The 15318-nt window shown below is 55.0% G+C and overlaps 4 protein-coding genes across 4 annotated transcripts; 2 read left to right on the forward strand and 2 right to left on the reverse strand.

Annotated features, from left to right (window-relative positions):
• Window positions 1-1974: 1974 nt before the first annotated feature.
• GMORB2_1369 (sugar transporter) lies at window positions 1975-3715 on the reverse strand (the record flags this gene model as incomplete). Its single annotated transcript, XM_035463351.1, has 3 exons — window positions 1975-2130; window positions 2223-2343; window positions 2433-3715. The coding sequence occupies 3 exons, from the start codon at window positions 3713-3715 to the stop codon at window positions 1975-1977; spliced, it is 1560 nt and encodes a 519-aa protein (XP_035324775.1).
• A 3370-nt stretch (window positions 3716-7085) lies between these two features.
• Window positions 7086-8516, forward strand: GMORB2_1370 (IBR protein; the record flags this gene model as incomplete). Its single annotated transcript, XM_035463352.1, has 2 exons — window positions 7086-8077; window positions 8171-8516. 2 exons carry the CDS (start codon window positions 7086-7088, stop codon window positions 8514-8516), a joined length of 1338 nt encoding a protein of 445 aa, XP_035324776.1.
• A 1124-nt stretch (window positions 8517-9640) lies between these two features.
• Window positions 9641-11364, reverse strand: GMORB2_1371 (asparaginyl-tRNA synthetase; the record flags this gene model as incomplete). The annotated part of the gene is made up of 3 exons (XM_035463353.1): window positions 9641-10762; window positions 10849-11020; window positions 11099-11364. The coding sequence occupies 3 exons, from the start codon at window positions 11362-11364 to the stop codon at window positions 9641-9643; spliced, it is 1560 nt and encodes a 519-aa protein (XP_035324777.1).
• Window positions 11365-14042: 2678 nt separating this feature from the next.
• GMORB2_1372 (uncharacterized protein) lies at window positions 14043-15256 on the forward strand (the record flags this gene model as incomplete). The annotated part of the gene is made up of 2 exons (XM_035463354.1): window positions 14043-14117; window positions 15236-15256. 2 exons carry the CDS (start codon window positions 14043-14045, stop codon window positions 15254-15256), a joined length of 96 nt encoding a protein of 31 aa, XP_035324778.1.
• Between the last annotated feature and the right edge of the window lie 62 nt (window positions 15257-15318).

Genomic DNA, 15318 nt, shown 5'->3' on the forward strand with positions numbered 1-15318 from the left:
TATACCCTATTCTAATCTAGACCAACCACACAGCTTAAGCATACACACACAAGGGTAACGTGTACGATGAGGCGTAACGAATGCGCTTACTCTATTCTATCTCGGTCATTGAGTGAAATGGACCAGTGGGAGAGAAAGGAAAAATCATCCGTTCGAGTAGATGCAGAATGGTACATCACACGGGAGTCGTGAGTATTATAGATGTATATATATATATATATATTTATTTATTTATTTATATATGTGTATATATCTGCATATGTATATCTGCATATATATACATGTATCGGTAAGTATACATATATCGGTAAATATATATCTGTACTCTGTATGAATATTACTCGGTACTCTGTCATGAGAAGAAGAATACGTCTCGCGACTCCACATGCCCTGCCAAAAAGGCATCGCCACATGGATAAATCGGCACGGTATCTGTTTTACAATTACGAGTCCCGCCGCCTCTTGTCTGTACCTCTGTACTCCTCATCTCAGACTGCTATTATTAATACTGGTACTGAGTACGGGGAGTACATACACTGCAACGTACGTACGGGGAATGATACGCGACGCAACTTGACCAAAGCTATTATTGAATAGTATCATTTACTTGGCAATAATATTCTCAGCATGCTTCCCACGTCCCCCCCCCCCTTCCCCCCGAGTACGTACCATGCCAAGACTTGAAGAATGCCGAGCTTCCTTGAGCATCCCCACAGTCTGTACATGGTTCTCTTGCTTAAGCTTATTTCACGAGCTGCTCGCGGGTTTTTTTCCCTTTGGTCGCGGGCGTTGCGGTAACTCCGTCTTCTTACCATCCCTCGCCTCGATCAGCACGGCTGACTACATGATACATGATGATGCATCGCAGTCAGCATCCCAGTACGTGGTCATACAGAAGAGCATACACCGGAAGGAGGAGACCAGCTCTCTCCATCAGCTCCAGCTCCGTCAACTCGCCTCCGTACGCTTCACTACATCGCACTCAGCTTCCTTAAACCAGACCCCCCTTCTCCTCTTCCCAAACCCACCCATTACACACTCACTACTCACTCCTTCCGAGTGACAGAACCGCGCTGCGTCATGTCATCCGGCAAAATCGGAACGATCGGCATCTTCGACCCGTTTCGAGTTCCAACCCACGCCCCCCTCCTCCCTCTTTCTGTCTTTGCCCTCTCTTCCTTTCTTTCCTTGCCCTCTCTCTCTCTCTCTCTCTCTCTTCTTTCTTCTGCCTTATTGCCGTGCCGTATGCCGATTGTCATCGCTTGGCTTTTTGGCCTTTGATGACTCTCAGAACCCCCTTTCTCCACTCGATCTAGCGAACCTACGTCCTTGTGGGGTGGATGCTTTCCCCCTGTCCTGTTGCGGCGTAACGGCTTCCGGTATTACCTACCCTATTCATCGTACCCGAGTATAGATAAGTGTCATGTATACCGATGCCATGTTTACTGTGTCGTCACCTAACCTCGTCGCATCCACGCGCATCTCTCCACGCTGGAAAGAGTGTGTTATGTTTCCAATGTATTCGGTACATGTTGCATGTACATTGCCCACCACATACCCTATACATGTACTCACATACCCTATACCCACATATATATCATAAAAGTTCATGTATGCCTTCCACTGCTCTTCTCAATCTTCAACCGTTCGACCTTGGCATCATTCCGAGTCACGTCGCTTCGTTATACGACCCCGTCCAAGGGTTCTGTTGGCACGACCGCGTGACGACGTCATATCCCTTCCCCCCCTACCCCTCCGGATGATGTCAGAAGTCCATGACTCGGGACGGACACGATGCGACACCGCCGAAGAGTGTTGCGTCCTGCGTGTGTCGCCGTGCGTCGCCGACAAGCTGCTCGGATATGGGAGATATCTGCGGCCTTGGGGGGGTGAAGCTATATACCCAGAATAGCTGTGGCATCCGAGAAGACGATGGCTTGTGCTGCTTGCTAACTACATGGTACGCTGGGTACTTCAGGCCTTGCATTCCACTTCTGAACTCTTCTTCTCAGACATATATCCGTCATCGGCGTCACGGCGAGGCCTAAGCTTTGCATATCGGACGATAGTCCAGGCGGACGGGGCCTCCCGGAAGATCAAGTCGATGTCCTCGAGGCTCATACCCATGGTCTGCGTCGTGATAGAGTCAGCTAGTGAATTTTTTTTTTTTATAAAAAAAACTTCATTGTGATGCGGGGAAGCCTGGAGATGGTTATCCCTACCTCGGGGTAAAAGAAGTAGACTGAAAAGGGAATGCAGAAGGCGACGACGGCGTACACGATGTAGTACTTGTATCCGATGCTATCGATGGCAACGGGCGTAACCATGATGACGACAAAGTTCCTAGAACATCATACCGGTCAGCACGATAAGAGAGCTGAAGGGGGGTTGGGGGTGGATGAGGAGAAGGGAAAGAGAACTGTCGAGCTTACCAGAGCCAGTGGTTGGCGGTCGAGATACTCGACATGGCCACCCTCAGCCTCAGGGGCGCAACCTCGGTGCAGTACAGGAAGTTGGCACCGAGGAAGCCGATGGGGATGAAGAAGTTGTAGAGGAAGACGAAGAGGACGCTGACGATCTGGGCGGCATAGTCGCTCTTGGGGAAGGACGTGGCCACGGCCAGGCCGATCATGCACGAGGCCATGCCGGCTCCGCTGACGATGAGGGCCTTGCGGCGGCCGAAGCGGTCGATGGTGAAGAAGGCGACGAAGCAGGACAGGAACTTCCACGTGAGGCAGCCGCCGGAGAGGATGCGGGAATCCTGGGCGCCGAGGCCCAGGCCCTGCTCGAAGATGACGGAAGAGTAGACCGAGATGAGGTTGCTGCCGGCCATCTGCTGGAAGAACTGCAGGAGGAGGCAGATGGCGAACCGGAACCGGAGGCGGTCCTCGCCGGACCTGAGGAGGGCCAGGAGCGAGGCCTTTCCCGGGTCCGACTCCTCGAGCGACTGCTCCATGGCGGCGATCTCGACCGAGACCTCGGCCGAGTCGACGTCCCTGTCCCTGAGGGCGGCCAGGGTCCTGCGGGCCTCGCCGGCGCGGTTGCTGCTCATCAGCCAACGCGGCGACTCCGGCATGGAGAAGATGCTGGCGGCCAGGAGCAGGGAGAAGACGACGGGGATGGCCAGGGCGGGCCGCCAGGTGACGGGCCCGTCGTCGAACTGGTAGAAGCCGAGGTTGATCCACGACTCGAGCACGTAGCCGAGCGAGATGAAGAGGCCGATGACGACGACATTCTTGCCCCGGCTCGACGCGTCGGAGCACTCGCTGCGCCAGGTCGGCACCGTACCGCTCAGCATGCCCACGCCGGCCCCCAGCGTCATGCGGCCGACGATGAGCTGCGCGAGCGAGAAGGACGAGGCCTGCAGGACCTCGCCGATGCCCGTCAGGACCGCACCCGCCAGTATCACCGGGCGCCGTCCGAACTTGTCGGCCGTGTAGGAGCACGACAGGCAGGCCGGCAGCGCGCCGAGCGTGAAGACGGCATTGACCAGCCCGGACACGGTCGAGTTGTTCTCCTTCTGCGCACCCGTCGTGTTGTCCGCGTCGATCCTAGGGAACGTGGCCGTCCAGTCGGACAGGTGCAGTATGGATCCGAGGTTGGCCTGGTTGTAGCCAAACAGGACGTAGGCTGGCAGCATGATGAGCAGGGCCTGGGCGAGGGCCAACCTCTGACCACGGAGGCCGAGAAACGAGGCTTTGCTGTCGTCGGCCATTGGTCAGGTCGAATAAGAGAGAGCCTGATATCTGTAGGAGATAGAAAGGGTGTAGGGGAAAAGGGGGGGGAGGGAGGGAAGACGGCAAGACGCAAGACAGAGAGAGAGAGGGGAGAGAGGGGAGAGATGGAGAGATGGTTGCCAGCCTCAAAGAGGTCAATTGAGAATGTATATATATATATATATATATATATAGAGTTCCAAGGGCGAATTCTGTTCGTGTCTAAGCACCCGAGGAGGGAGGCTGGGGTTTAGAGCACGGCTGAACAGCGTGTAATGGTTCGATGTTGTCTACATTGCCAAAGGAAATACAAGAATACAGCCTCTGGCTAGATATATGCACCAAACTCAACAATTGCACGCCATTTGGAAAATTTCCCATCAGTCATCTGACCCCTCACTTCGAATCTGGGGATCCGTGGAGTCTCCATGGAAGAAACCTGGGGCTCGACTGGAAGGCAGGGCACGTACCTACGAGTTCATCCGTGCGAGCACAGGCAGTCTGAAGCAGAAACTGATGCCGAAGATGGTGCCGGGCCTGGTGCCGACGATCCGGGTCTCAGAGCATGACAAGACAGCGGTGTGGCATGGGATTGGCTCCGGTCTAGATGTGCACCAAGTCCGGACTCAGGAGAGCTGGCTACCGGTATCCACCAGGGGGGTTTTGTCACATAACTTCGGGCATAACTCGTGTGTGTGTCTTGTTCGTGCTAGTCAAACCCTATCGTTGATGCCTTCGACATATGAATATATATATATATATATATATATATATATATGTATGTATGTATATGTATATGTACAGGCATGTTGGGTTGATCAACGGCTCCGTCATCAGTAGTATCGATCTTATCTACATGGTGACGGTGTTCGAGCCCTCGAGTCGACTGGTCTCTCTAGAAACTATCTGGAAAGGAGAAAATGAGGCAAGAGACTGATCGACTCTCGTACGCCCCAACCCCGACCAATTCGGCGATTCTTGACTCCGGCTCTGGAGAGAGCAGTAATAATACACTGGCATTGATACGTGTGGGCTGTAGTCGGGATCCTCCCCCCCACAACTGCTAACTGACTAGTAGGATCATCACGTATTAGTATTACTACCAAGTTATTAATGCAGACGTGTACGAGTGCGAAGGCAGATACAGACGCTGCATGTATTGGTGCCAGCAAGTGTCGTATCGTCTCCAGCCCAGTCCTCGGATGCGTGCCGGCCAGAGAGCTCCAGTCTCCACAACATGCTGCAGTCATTCACGAGTGATACCAAAGACCTGGACTTTGCGCGGTTTTTCTGTCTTGAGATCCACAGCGATCCTCCCTCGTGTCATTCGTCTGCTGAGCATGATTGGAAAAGGCGGTTCCACCTTGTACGGAAGACGGAGTATTACTGATGTCGGGTGCATACGAGTTCGGAGGTTGCTCACAGAGGGATGCTGCGAGTTCGCCCCAGCCTTGACGAGCGTCCCGACTACTGCTCAGCCGTCTTGCCGAGTTGCCGCTCAAGCTGGGATTCCTCTCAGAGACCCGGTCCGGAAACTACGGATATTACACTGTACATCGTGTATACCCACCCTACCCCCCTACCGTATCGGGCACGTCGTCATGCTCGACTCGAGCTCGGATCCATCTACACGTCGCAGCCGCGGAAACACTGGCCCCTCGAAGCCGAAGCCAGGGTAGCAACGTATGACGTTGGGCCGGCGTTGTTGTCAGTCGGACGTTTCTATCGGGAGACGGGGTCCATTGTCAAAAGAGTACATATAGTACGGACCGATAAGTAGTATAGTCATGTTCTCGCTGGTCTGGGCCAGTGATGGCGGGCGAAAAAGGGAAGAAGAACCCCCCCGCTGCTGTATGTTCGTTACATCTCCATGTTCGACTTCCATCCTGTCCTCCGTGCCCGGTATGCGATATAGTCCTCATTCATACCTCGAACTCCCACATACGACCATAGCCAGTAGAGAATACGGGGTCCCGTCCGCTCCCCCAGAGTCAAGCTACTGAGCGGTGGATTAGTAGTTGGGTCGGTGACGACCAGCGAATACCCGCTGTTGTATGTTTTTTTTTCTTGGTTTATATATATACATATATACACATAAATATACATAACATATATTGTTGGGGCATAAAGGTGGCACAAGAAGCTGAAGGATTTTAGGGTGATGATGATAACTATCTGAACTGAGATGTGTACCAAAAGGGGGTTGGTGTCAGACGGAGCGGCGGAATAATATCGGCAAAAAGGCTCGTCTGAATTACCGGACCGGGAGAGGAATGATCTGGTAGGATTGATCATAGAATAATAGCAAATCTATCGCACTGATCCATGTAAGAATCGAGGTTATAGTCTTGTTAATTCTGATGACGTTCATGATATCTATGTATAGGGGTAATTGTGACTGTAGAAGTGGCCCTTTATCGTCAGGGTTACTGCCGATCGGGCCGGAACAACCTGTTCCGGACGATAACTCAGCTGTCTGTTCCAACAGTGGAATGGCCTGAGGACATCAACATATATGTATATACATTCTATCCCTATCATCTATGCGACCTACATACACAGTATAGTCTTCATCGACACCTTGACCTCCCACATGCGACCATGGCCGGTGGAAAGTAAGGGGGTCCCGCCAGACATGATATCGGAAGCTTCATCGGAGGCCCTGCTACATTACGGATCTGACTCATGCCCCCCCTGTTTTTCGAAGGAGCAACGAGACGACCTTTCCCAATACACTGCGGCTCTCTACTGTAGGATAGCTTGCACTCTTGATGAAGTCCTCTTGCTGGCGAGCTGGACGTCGGTGGCATCACCTTTGCCTGCTGCGCTGCATCGAATCAGACAGGGCGTATCTCGTCTGGTTGGGACGTAGTTACCCCTCTATGCATATAAGAGATGGTCCGTCATGGATCTCGACCTAATGCAGCAAAGCCAACTATCGAAGCCTCATCTCACCTGAACATGCGCATGTATGCAGTCTTGAACAGACTGGCTCTCCCCCCAAACCCTAATCACGAAGGCCGCCGGAGCTTACTGCCATCTGAAGTGTGCGTCTGGCCAGATGTCCACAACCTCATTTCTACCGAATCAGGGCTCTCTCATACATCGGCACTGCAGTTATCCGTCACAGCTGATAGCCGATCCAATAGCGGTTCGCTCATGGCTGTTTGCCTCGTCACCTGTAAACTGTAAAGAGCTCTCAGGATCCAAGCCAAGACACCGAATTGCATAAGAAGCGGTACGTAGACTCCACGCATGCCGGGTGCCTGTTCGCTCTTCCTTCCTCTCTGTAACGAGTCCAAGTCCAGACCTTCTAACAGGACGACGCGTGTCAGATGATACATCGAGGCCGACATCATCATCTGCGACATGAATCCCTTCGCCCCCTTCGACGCGGAGAGTTACGCTCTGCAGCTGCAGATTGACGAGATCGAGGCTCAGCGTGCGAACCAAAAGGGCAAATGGACAGCGGACAGGATCCCGGATTACGTTTTCGCATTCGATGCATTCGAGGTCGAGCTCCGGAGGGCTACCTCCATCACTCGGGACCACAAGCTCGCCCACAGCATCGCCAGAGCCGTCGACGCCGACGCCGCAGCCATCGAGGAGCTTGTGAGGCAGGAGAGGCAGGCCGGCCACGACCACGATATTGCCCTCCAACTGAACCGGAACGATGCTCCTCCAGCCCGAGAGACCGAGGCTGTATCCGAGGATACCTCTCGTCCGGCATCCGATCCCGTCGACTGGAGCTTGGTCTGGAAAGCTTCCGGGGCAGCCACGCTCAGCACGCAGACGCCCAGCACCACGGCCGGTCCGTCAGCCGACTACGCGCTCCGCCAGGAGGCCGTACACGACCACCTGCGGGAGCTAAAGGTCGAGTGCAGCGTCTGCTCGGACATGGTACAGCCCCATGCCGGCGTGCGGCTGGAATGTGACGACCTGTACTGCCGGCCATGTCTGAAGGCCTTCCTGATGCGCGTGGCAGCGGACGAGACGCTGTACCCGCCTAAGTGCCACCGGAAGCCCATCGACGCGTACGTCATCGAGGCGGAGCTGTCTTCGGAGGAGCTGGCCGCCTACAGGACCGCCGAGATGGAGTTCACCAGCACCGACAGGCTGTACTGCGCCGACCCGACGTGCGCCAGGTTCATACCGATGGCCGAGCGCGGCAGGGACCGCGCTTCGTGTCACGTATGCCGCACGGAGACGTGCACGCACTGCAAGGAGGCGGCCCACCATGGGGCATGCGCGGCGGATGAAGAGAGGAACAGCCTCAAGAAGTTTGCCGCACAGGTAGGCTGGCAGTCCTGCTTCGGCTGCGGCGAGATGGTCTCGCGGGACGAAGGTTGTGACCACATGACGTACGTGCGGCCGTGGCGAAGGAGAGGAAGAACGGAAGAGCATCGAGATACCGAGAGAAGGCAGGACAGAAGCTGACCGGACATTGACGACAGATGCCGCTGCCGCGCCGAGTTCTGCTACCAGTGCGGCACGCAGTGGAAGCGTTGCTCGTGCAGCGACTGGGCACCCGACATGCTGGACCAGAGAGCCCGCCAGGTAGTGGACAGGGAGGCGCAGGAACCCATGGTGCCCGCTATGCGTCGCCAGCGCGTGGAGCGGATGGCGCGCGAGCTGCAGGCTAATCACGAATGTGAACACCTCGGCAGGTTCATGAGACTCGATTACAGACGCCGCGGCTATGGCTGTGAGATGTGTGGCGCGAGGCACTACAAGTACATCCTATCCTGCAGGCATTGCCACATGTTGGCGTGCGAGGACTGCCGACGCTACAGAATCTAGCCTTGCCAGGACAAGATAGGCTTGAGTAGACGGGCGTGAATCAAGGTGACGACAGCATACCCTTTTTTTTTCTTACGCTGGCCACGGTGGGTCTGTTGCTGGATCTGAATTCTTACACGCGCTTTCAGGGATAAGGGTGTATAGGTGAGTGACCCAAACCGATGTGACTCACCTTCACGATGCTGGCGCGCGTCTCGTGTCACGCAAAAAGAGGCATGTCGGTCTCTCTTTTTTTCTATGATGTAGTCTTGTGGTATGCCGGTCGATGTGTGTTTGTGTTGTATTGGTCTCGGTTCTTGTCTATGCTAGAAAGGACGGACCTCTGACATTATCATAGTCGAGTCCCGCCTACCCAAGTTATAGAGGAAAACACGGTAAAAGTACAGATGATGATGGAAAAGGCCTGATTTCGAGCCCCTTTTCTACCATTACATCAGTGAAGAATTATCTGAACAAAACCTCCTTCCTGATCTACAGATTACAGATTAGAGATCAGAGCCTTAGACGAGCGTTTTACCGACGTTATTCCGCCGCTGAGTCTGACATCGCATGTCATCACGTGGAGATTTGCGGCGGGGTCCATTTTCGGTTGTTTTATTATCCGACAAGACCCTGCGAATCAAATTTGAACGCGCCAATTTGGGAAACCTACATCGCATGTTCAGTGCCTCTTTTGTCTAGGCTACGAGCAGCATCCGTTGCAGCATCTCGGGACTGATCGGTCTGATGAAGCACGTAGAGCCGATGTTGTCCACGGCTTCGATTCGGTCTAGCAGTCTAATGTCAAATCTAGAAGATGGTGATGGGGAAAAGAGTTGGACCTTTGGATGGCACAGTACCGATTGATATACCGTACCGATCCATCGGCCGAACAAGATCCGAGCGCATTGCTTCCGCAAAGGTCGGCTCGGTTCGATTCGGTTGCAGGTCTAGGGCTACAAAAGGTATGCCATATGCCGTAATGCTCTATCTAGCTGTACAGGAAAAAAAAACATGATATACAACGTTACAATTTCATCTCCCACCTCCATACCAGCCTCGTCGTTGAATGACGTCGTCGTCACCCATCTTCACGTACCCGTACGCACGAGCCTCATCCGGTCCATCCCCAGGCCCTCCGTACGCTAGCAGTGAATGTGGCCGTACAGTCGCGGAAATGCCACGATGTCACGGATGCTCTTGACACCGGTCAGGTAGCTCAGAAGACGGTCAAAGCCGATGCCAAAGCCCCCGTGCGGCGGGCTTCCCCATCGCCTCAGGTCGACGTACCAGTCTAGGGCAGCGTGCGATCCGCTCTTCGGTCCCAGGACGGCATCCATGTTTGCCGTGAGGGCGTCGAGCCTGTGCTCGCGCATGGACCCCCCCGCCAACTCGCCCAGATCGGGCACGATGAGGTCGAAGCAGTCAAAGACGCTGCCCTGGGACGGGTTCTCGGCCGCCTGGCGCATGTAGAACGCCTTGATGGCCCGCGGGTAGTGCGTCACGAAGACGGGCATGTGGGCGTTGCCGGACGAGTCGGAGCCGACCGTCTCGGCGAGGTACTTCTCGTGCTCGCTCTGCAAGGGCTTGCCCCACGTAGGCGCAAAGCCGAAGAGGTCTGCCTTTTCCTGAAGCATGTCAATGGCCTCGGTGTATGTGATGCGCGGCCATCGCTCCGGCGTGAGCAGTCCGTTCCACCGCTTCTCCAGCCTCCCGCGGTCGTCCAGATCCTCCACGGCCCGCCGCTCGGCAGGGTCCCGAGGGTGCAGCCTGAAGCTGTCGAGCTCCTTCCACGCACTCCGCTCGCTCAGCCCCCCGGCGACGGACTTGAGCATCTGCTGGATAAAGTCCATGACCTCGTCCATGTCCTCTACGAAGCCCATTTCCGCCTCGAGCATATAGAATTCGCTCAGATGGCGCGACGTGTCGCTGCGCTCGGCACGGAACGTGGGTGACAGCGTCCAGACGTTGCCGATGGCCTGGGCAAAGGCTTCCAGGTGGAGCTGCGATGACACGGTGAGATACTGCTCCGTCTCGGAAAACGGGTCCTTGGACGTGCCGCCCTCGACTCGGAAGGTCTCGCCCGCACCCTCGCAGTCCGACGACGTGATGATGGGTGGGTGCGTCTGCTGGAACTTGGACTCTGCAAAAAATTGGTTCAGGACCGAGAGCGTGTCGGAGCGCAGCCGCAGCATGGTCGAGTTGAGCGGCGTGCGCATCCGGAGATGGGGGATACTGCGCAGGCTCTCTGGAGTCGCATACTTTTTCTGTATGGGGTACGTCTGATGCCAGACGGTCAGGTCCAGTCCACATCAAGGCTTTGGCATGTATGCAGGTCAGCTTGAGAGCTTACAGAGGCAGTAGACGGGCCCAAGATCTCAGCCTCGTCGACTTGGAGTTCGGCGGGCTTTGTCGACGCAGCCGGTGGCGGACTGCGAGCAGCATCCGAGGTCTGCTCGGTGCTCCGTTGTGGCTCCCGGCATTTCCATCTACCCTTTAAGCGGACCGCAGCTCCAAACTGCATACTACGGAAGCAGCCAAGTCAGCCCCTGGCTTCAATCGCAGGCTGAGCAGGCTCTCAGCCAGACTGTCTGACGACTCACTCTTTTGCCAGGTCCTTTCTGATGACTGCCTGCATAGGCACGCTCGTGGAGCCATCAGTCACGTCGACGAACCGCACAGCAGAGCTCTTTCGAATGTTCCTGACCCATCCATCCACCTGCACCTGCAGGCCTGCGTCGTCACCGTCCTGCGGTCTCAGGGATACCAGATCCGACACAGTTGCGACAGCTGGGCCGCCCTGGGCGGCGCGGACAGCGTAATACCGCCTCGGGAGGGACAACGATGCCAGCAGCCGGTATCGTGACATTGCCGAAGCTCGCAACGGCATCAGAGCCGATGCGGCTCGATGCGGCATGGCACTGTACTGAGAGCGCGTCCCTCGAGATGTTTGTCAGATGGCACGTATCACCAGGGAAACCAGGAGGGTATCCGGGGGAGGGGGCGGCCGGTGTCAACGTCGCAGAATGAGAATGAACGGAGAGATTGGATAGATTGATGAATGGATGGATGCGACAAACAAGTGTGATGCTCAAACGCGGCTCATGAGATGTGTTTCTTGTCGTAACGGACAAAACGTCCTGGATGTCGGATTAATTACACATATCTGTCTGCTGCGGTGTCTTGGACGGGAAAATCATTACGCCGTGATTTACAGCTGCAGACAGCGCCTGTATCCGTACCGGTAACTGTATTACACGAACATGGCAGGCGCGCCCGCAGAGGCGGTTCCTTCCCGTAATATTGTAAACACCGATGGATGCAGAAAATGGAAGGCGTCAATCCCATAGCTCTTGCCTGCTTGTACAATAGCTTTCCCCCATCACCATCATGAGCCTCACCTTTCCATCTCCCCTGACTTCTCCTCTCCTTCCTTCCCCTCTTCTTCTCTCCCCCATGCTCGTACATATGCTTGTACACATGTACTTTCACCACATGTGTGCCTGTCGCTCACCCTTTGTCCTCCCTTTTTCCTCTCCTGCTACAGCCTACCCCAGCCTGCAAAATCTTTTAGCGTGCAGCCATGTCTCGGTTTCGGTGAGACATTGATACGTACCGAGATATGCACGAGCTCTCCCTCTCTCACATGCAGCCAACGGAAATGCGACGCTGTCAGGGGTCGTGACGCTAATCGGCGTTGGCTCTTACTTGTGCATACACCGATGTATGGACATACAGGCTCATTCTTCACTTTTAACGGACCAGACGACCCATGTCGGCAAATTTTGACTTTTGACTATTCCTGCAGTCGCCCTGTTTTCGAGCAAATGTCCCTCCCTGCAACGGCAGTGGTAGTTCCGGAGGGGCGCTGGCTTTTCCATCTCTCTAAGCTCTAGCCTCTCGAGTGCTTGCTCACTGCCCGACCAACTGGCAACCTGTGCGTCGATGCGACGGCCACCAAGCGCTGCTATTTGCCCCCGTCGAGTGGGTGGGGGGTCCTTACCAAGGGTGGGGGGGAGGATACAGTCAAAAAAGCGTGGGAGACGTTGCCCTGGGAGTCCCTCCGCGAGGTAATATTACGTTGCGGAGGAAAGATATTACTGAAGTAAAGATGCCGTCATTGTCTTCGAAGACCTGTTTGTGCCGCCTGACCCGCCATACCTCCTCCCGACTGTCACTTTGACAGCATGAGCATGGCTTGTGCCGCTCTGCCTCTCTGATGTCTCTTCGAATCAAGGCGCCTTGACCTGTCTCAAATCGGCTGTGACTACGAATAGCCTACAACATACAACGATCCCAGCGTCACATGGCAACGGCTTCGTCCGTGTATGCGCAATTCCAGCACACCACCAACCTCCACTATATACGGAGTACATTTATTCGTATTGTCCGCCCACCAGCCCTTCTCATTTTCTTTTTTCTTCCTTTTTTTTTGGCCCTCTTTCGTTGCTTTTTCCTTGACCTTGCTCTCCCGACCCACGCTGCCGCCTGTTTTCTTCCCTTCCACGCGGGAAGCGACGGTTAGCCATCAATGCCGTCGCCACTCCCTTTGCGAGACACGCTTTGTCTGTGGGCCGTACATGTTGTCCCGGCCGGAGGACCTGAGAGAGGAGAGAAACGACCCTCTCACTCCCCCCCCCCCCCCACTCCCCGCCTCCTTTCAAGCCATGACGGTAGAAAGAAACAGACACGACAGCTATGAGAGAGGTACTCTCGCACTCGTAGTTTACAAGGCATGGTACGAAGTACTGACAGAGGGTACCTGTTGAACTCGGGCCGTTGGCCGTTGACTGTTGGCCGTCTACTCGTAGACGGCACCACATCACTACACCACCATCCCACCGGAGTCTTGCTCCGCCAATAGGTCGTCGCACAATACAACCGGCGGCTACCTACGGATCCTCCACGGTACACATCTCACAGGAATGGGCTCTATTCGGTGCATGTGTACGTGTGGGCACAGGATCTGCTCGGTTACCCCTTCCGTGACAAGCGACGCGTGCCGCCTCTGGGTGCCGCCTATTCGCATGCATCATACAAAAGGGCGCCGACGGTGGTGAGCTGCTTTCTATTTACGGACAATAGCAGACAATGGCATACGTGGAACCCTGGGCCACTAAGCGCGGGACGTGTGTCTCTCGATGCAACGTTTTGCGTGGATTAGGTTGATAGCTGCTGCAATTGTGTTCAGACCCTCACACTCGCTCTCTCTCACCCTCGATGGACGCGGCCCAACAAGATTTCCGACCGACCAGCCCCGCCCGGTATGGGTGTGCTCACTTGTGGATGCTCACTGCTGAATACCAGATACTTGATGCTGGAAGCCAGGTTCTCGCTGCTGACTGCTCGCTGCTCGCTGCTCGCTGAGCACTGTTTCCCTGATCATTGATTACACGTCATGTCACTTGAGCGTCTTGAGCGTCTTGAGCGCCTTGACCCCTGGTCGAGCAGGTATGTATGTATGTACGGAGTATCGTGTGCTGTGATCCACTGTCACAAGGATGGGGATGCCTCGAGGCGTTCGTGCAAGATCTCGCAGCGTGTAGCATGTCTGCCGCGCTTACGCCTGTGTGTCTAGGCGTAACTATTCGTAGCCTAGGCATAGCTCGACCCCCAAGCCCCGTCAGTTCGGATGCGGCCCTCAAGCTCACACGACCCTTCCACTCTCCCCCCCCCACCATTTCTTTTTTTTTGTCTTGGGAGGGCGTGGGAGACTGAGACAGCAGGACCCCGGGCATTAAAGCGCACATGAAGCAGTGTGCCTCGGGATCGTGCCAGACCTATTTGCCCCGGTTACCCTTGACTTCTCTGTCTCTCTCTCCCTCTCTCTCTCTCTCTCTCTCTGTGTGTGTGTGTATGGTGTATGTGCGTGTGCGTGTGTCTATGTGTCTGTATTTGTCTTTATGTGAAGATGTTTCAAACCCGTTGTGATCCACATTGTGGGTTCAGTTGAGTCGCAAGATCGACCTCGGAGACAACTCTATCTCTCTCTCTCAGAGTCTCTCTCTCCGAGTCTCTCTATCTGAGCCTCCCTATCCGAGTCTCTCTCTTTCTCTCTCTCCTTCTCATCTCCCAGACTTGGCTCCCTCTCGATCCAAGTCCGAGACCACCCAATATGTCTCGGCCTGCTGCTGATGAAGGGTTACCGCTGTGTCGAAACGTGGCTGACCCTCTCGCGTGTTTCCCACTCTGCCATATAGTGATGATCGTCTCTATTGGTGTATATATTGCTCCTCAGCTGCGCACCCAACTGACAAGTCATCCTCGTCTTTGTGCCGTCAACATTGTATACCATCAAGTACATTGCTCCATCGATACATACGACTCTCCTTTGCTTCTTCTCTCTTACTTTCCACTCTTCACACACACACACGCACACACGCACACAAGCACACGCGTGTACATGCAACTTTCAAAAGCCCCCCCATCGTTCTTATACATTTCCATATATACAACTACGGGCCAACCCATCGCCACAATATAGTAGAGGAGAGTCATCAGTCTACAGCTGTCCTCCCCCCTGCCCCCCCCCCCCCCCCATCATACCCAAGGGTTGTCACCTCGTCTGTCCCTGCTTCCCCCTCAGTATGCCTTCAGGACCCAAACAAGGCCGGGTGAGGCCATCTGAGNTCTCACTCCCCCCCCCCCCCCCCCCCCCCCCCCCTTTCCCTCTCCTTCCCCCATCATACCCAAGGGTTGTCACCTCGTCTGTCCCTGCTTCCCCCTCAGTATGCCTTCAGGACCCAAACAAGGCCGGGTGAGGCCATCTGAGGTAGCAGCGGACACGAAGAGGAACTTTATCCCTCTGATCAACAACAACTTC

Source organism: Geosmithia morbida (assembly GCF_012550715.1).
Source record: "Geosmithia morbida isolate 1262 chromosome Unknown scaffold_1, whole genome shotgun sequence".
In the NCBI taxonomy this organism is placed as follows: Eukaryota; Fungi; Ascomycota; class Sordariomycetes; order Hypocreales; family Bionectriaceae; genus Geosmithia; species Geosmithia morbida.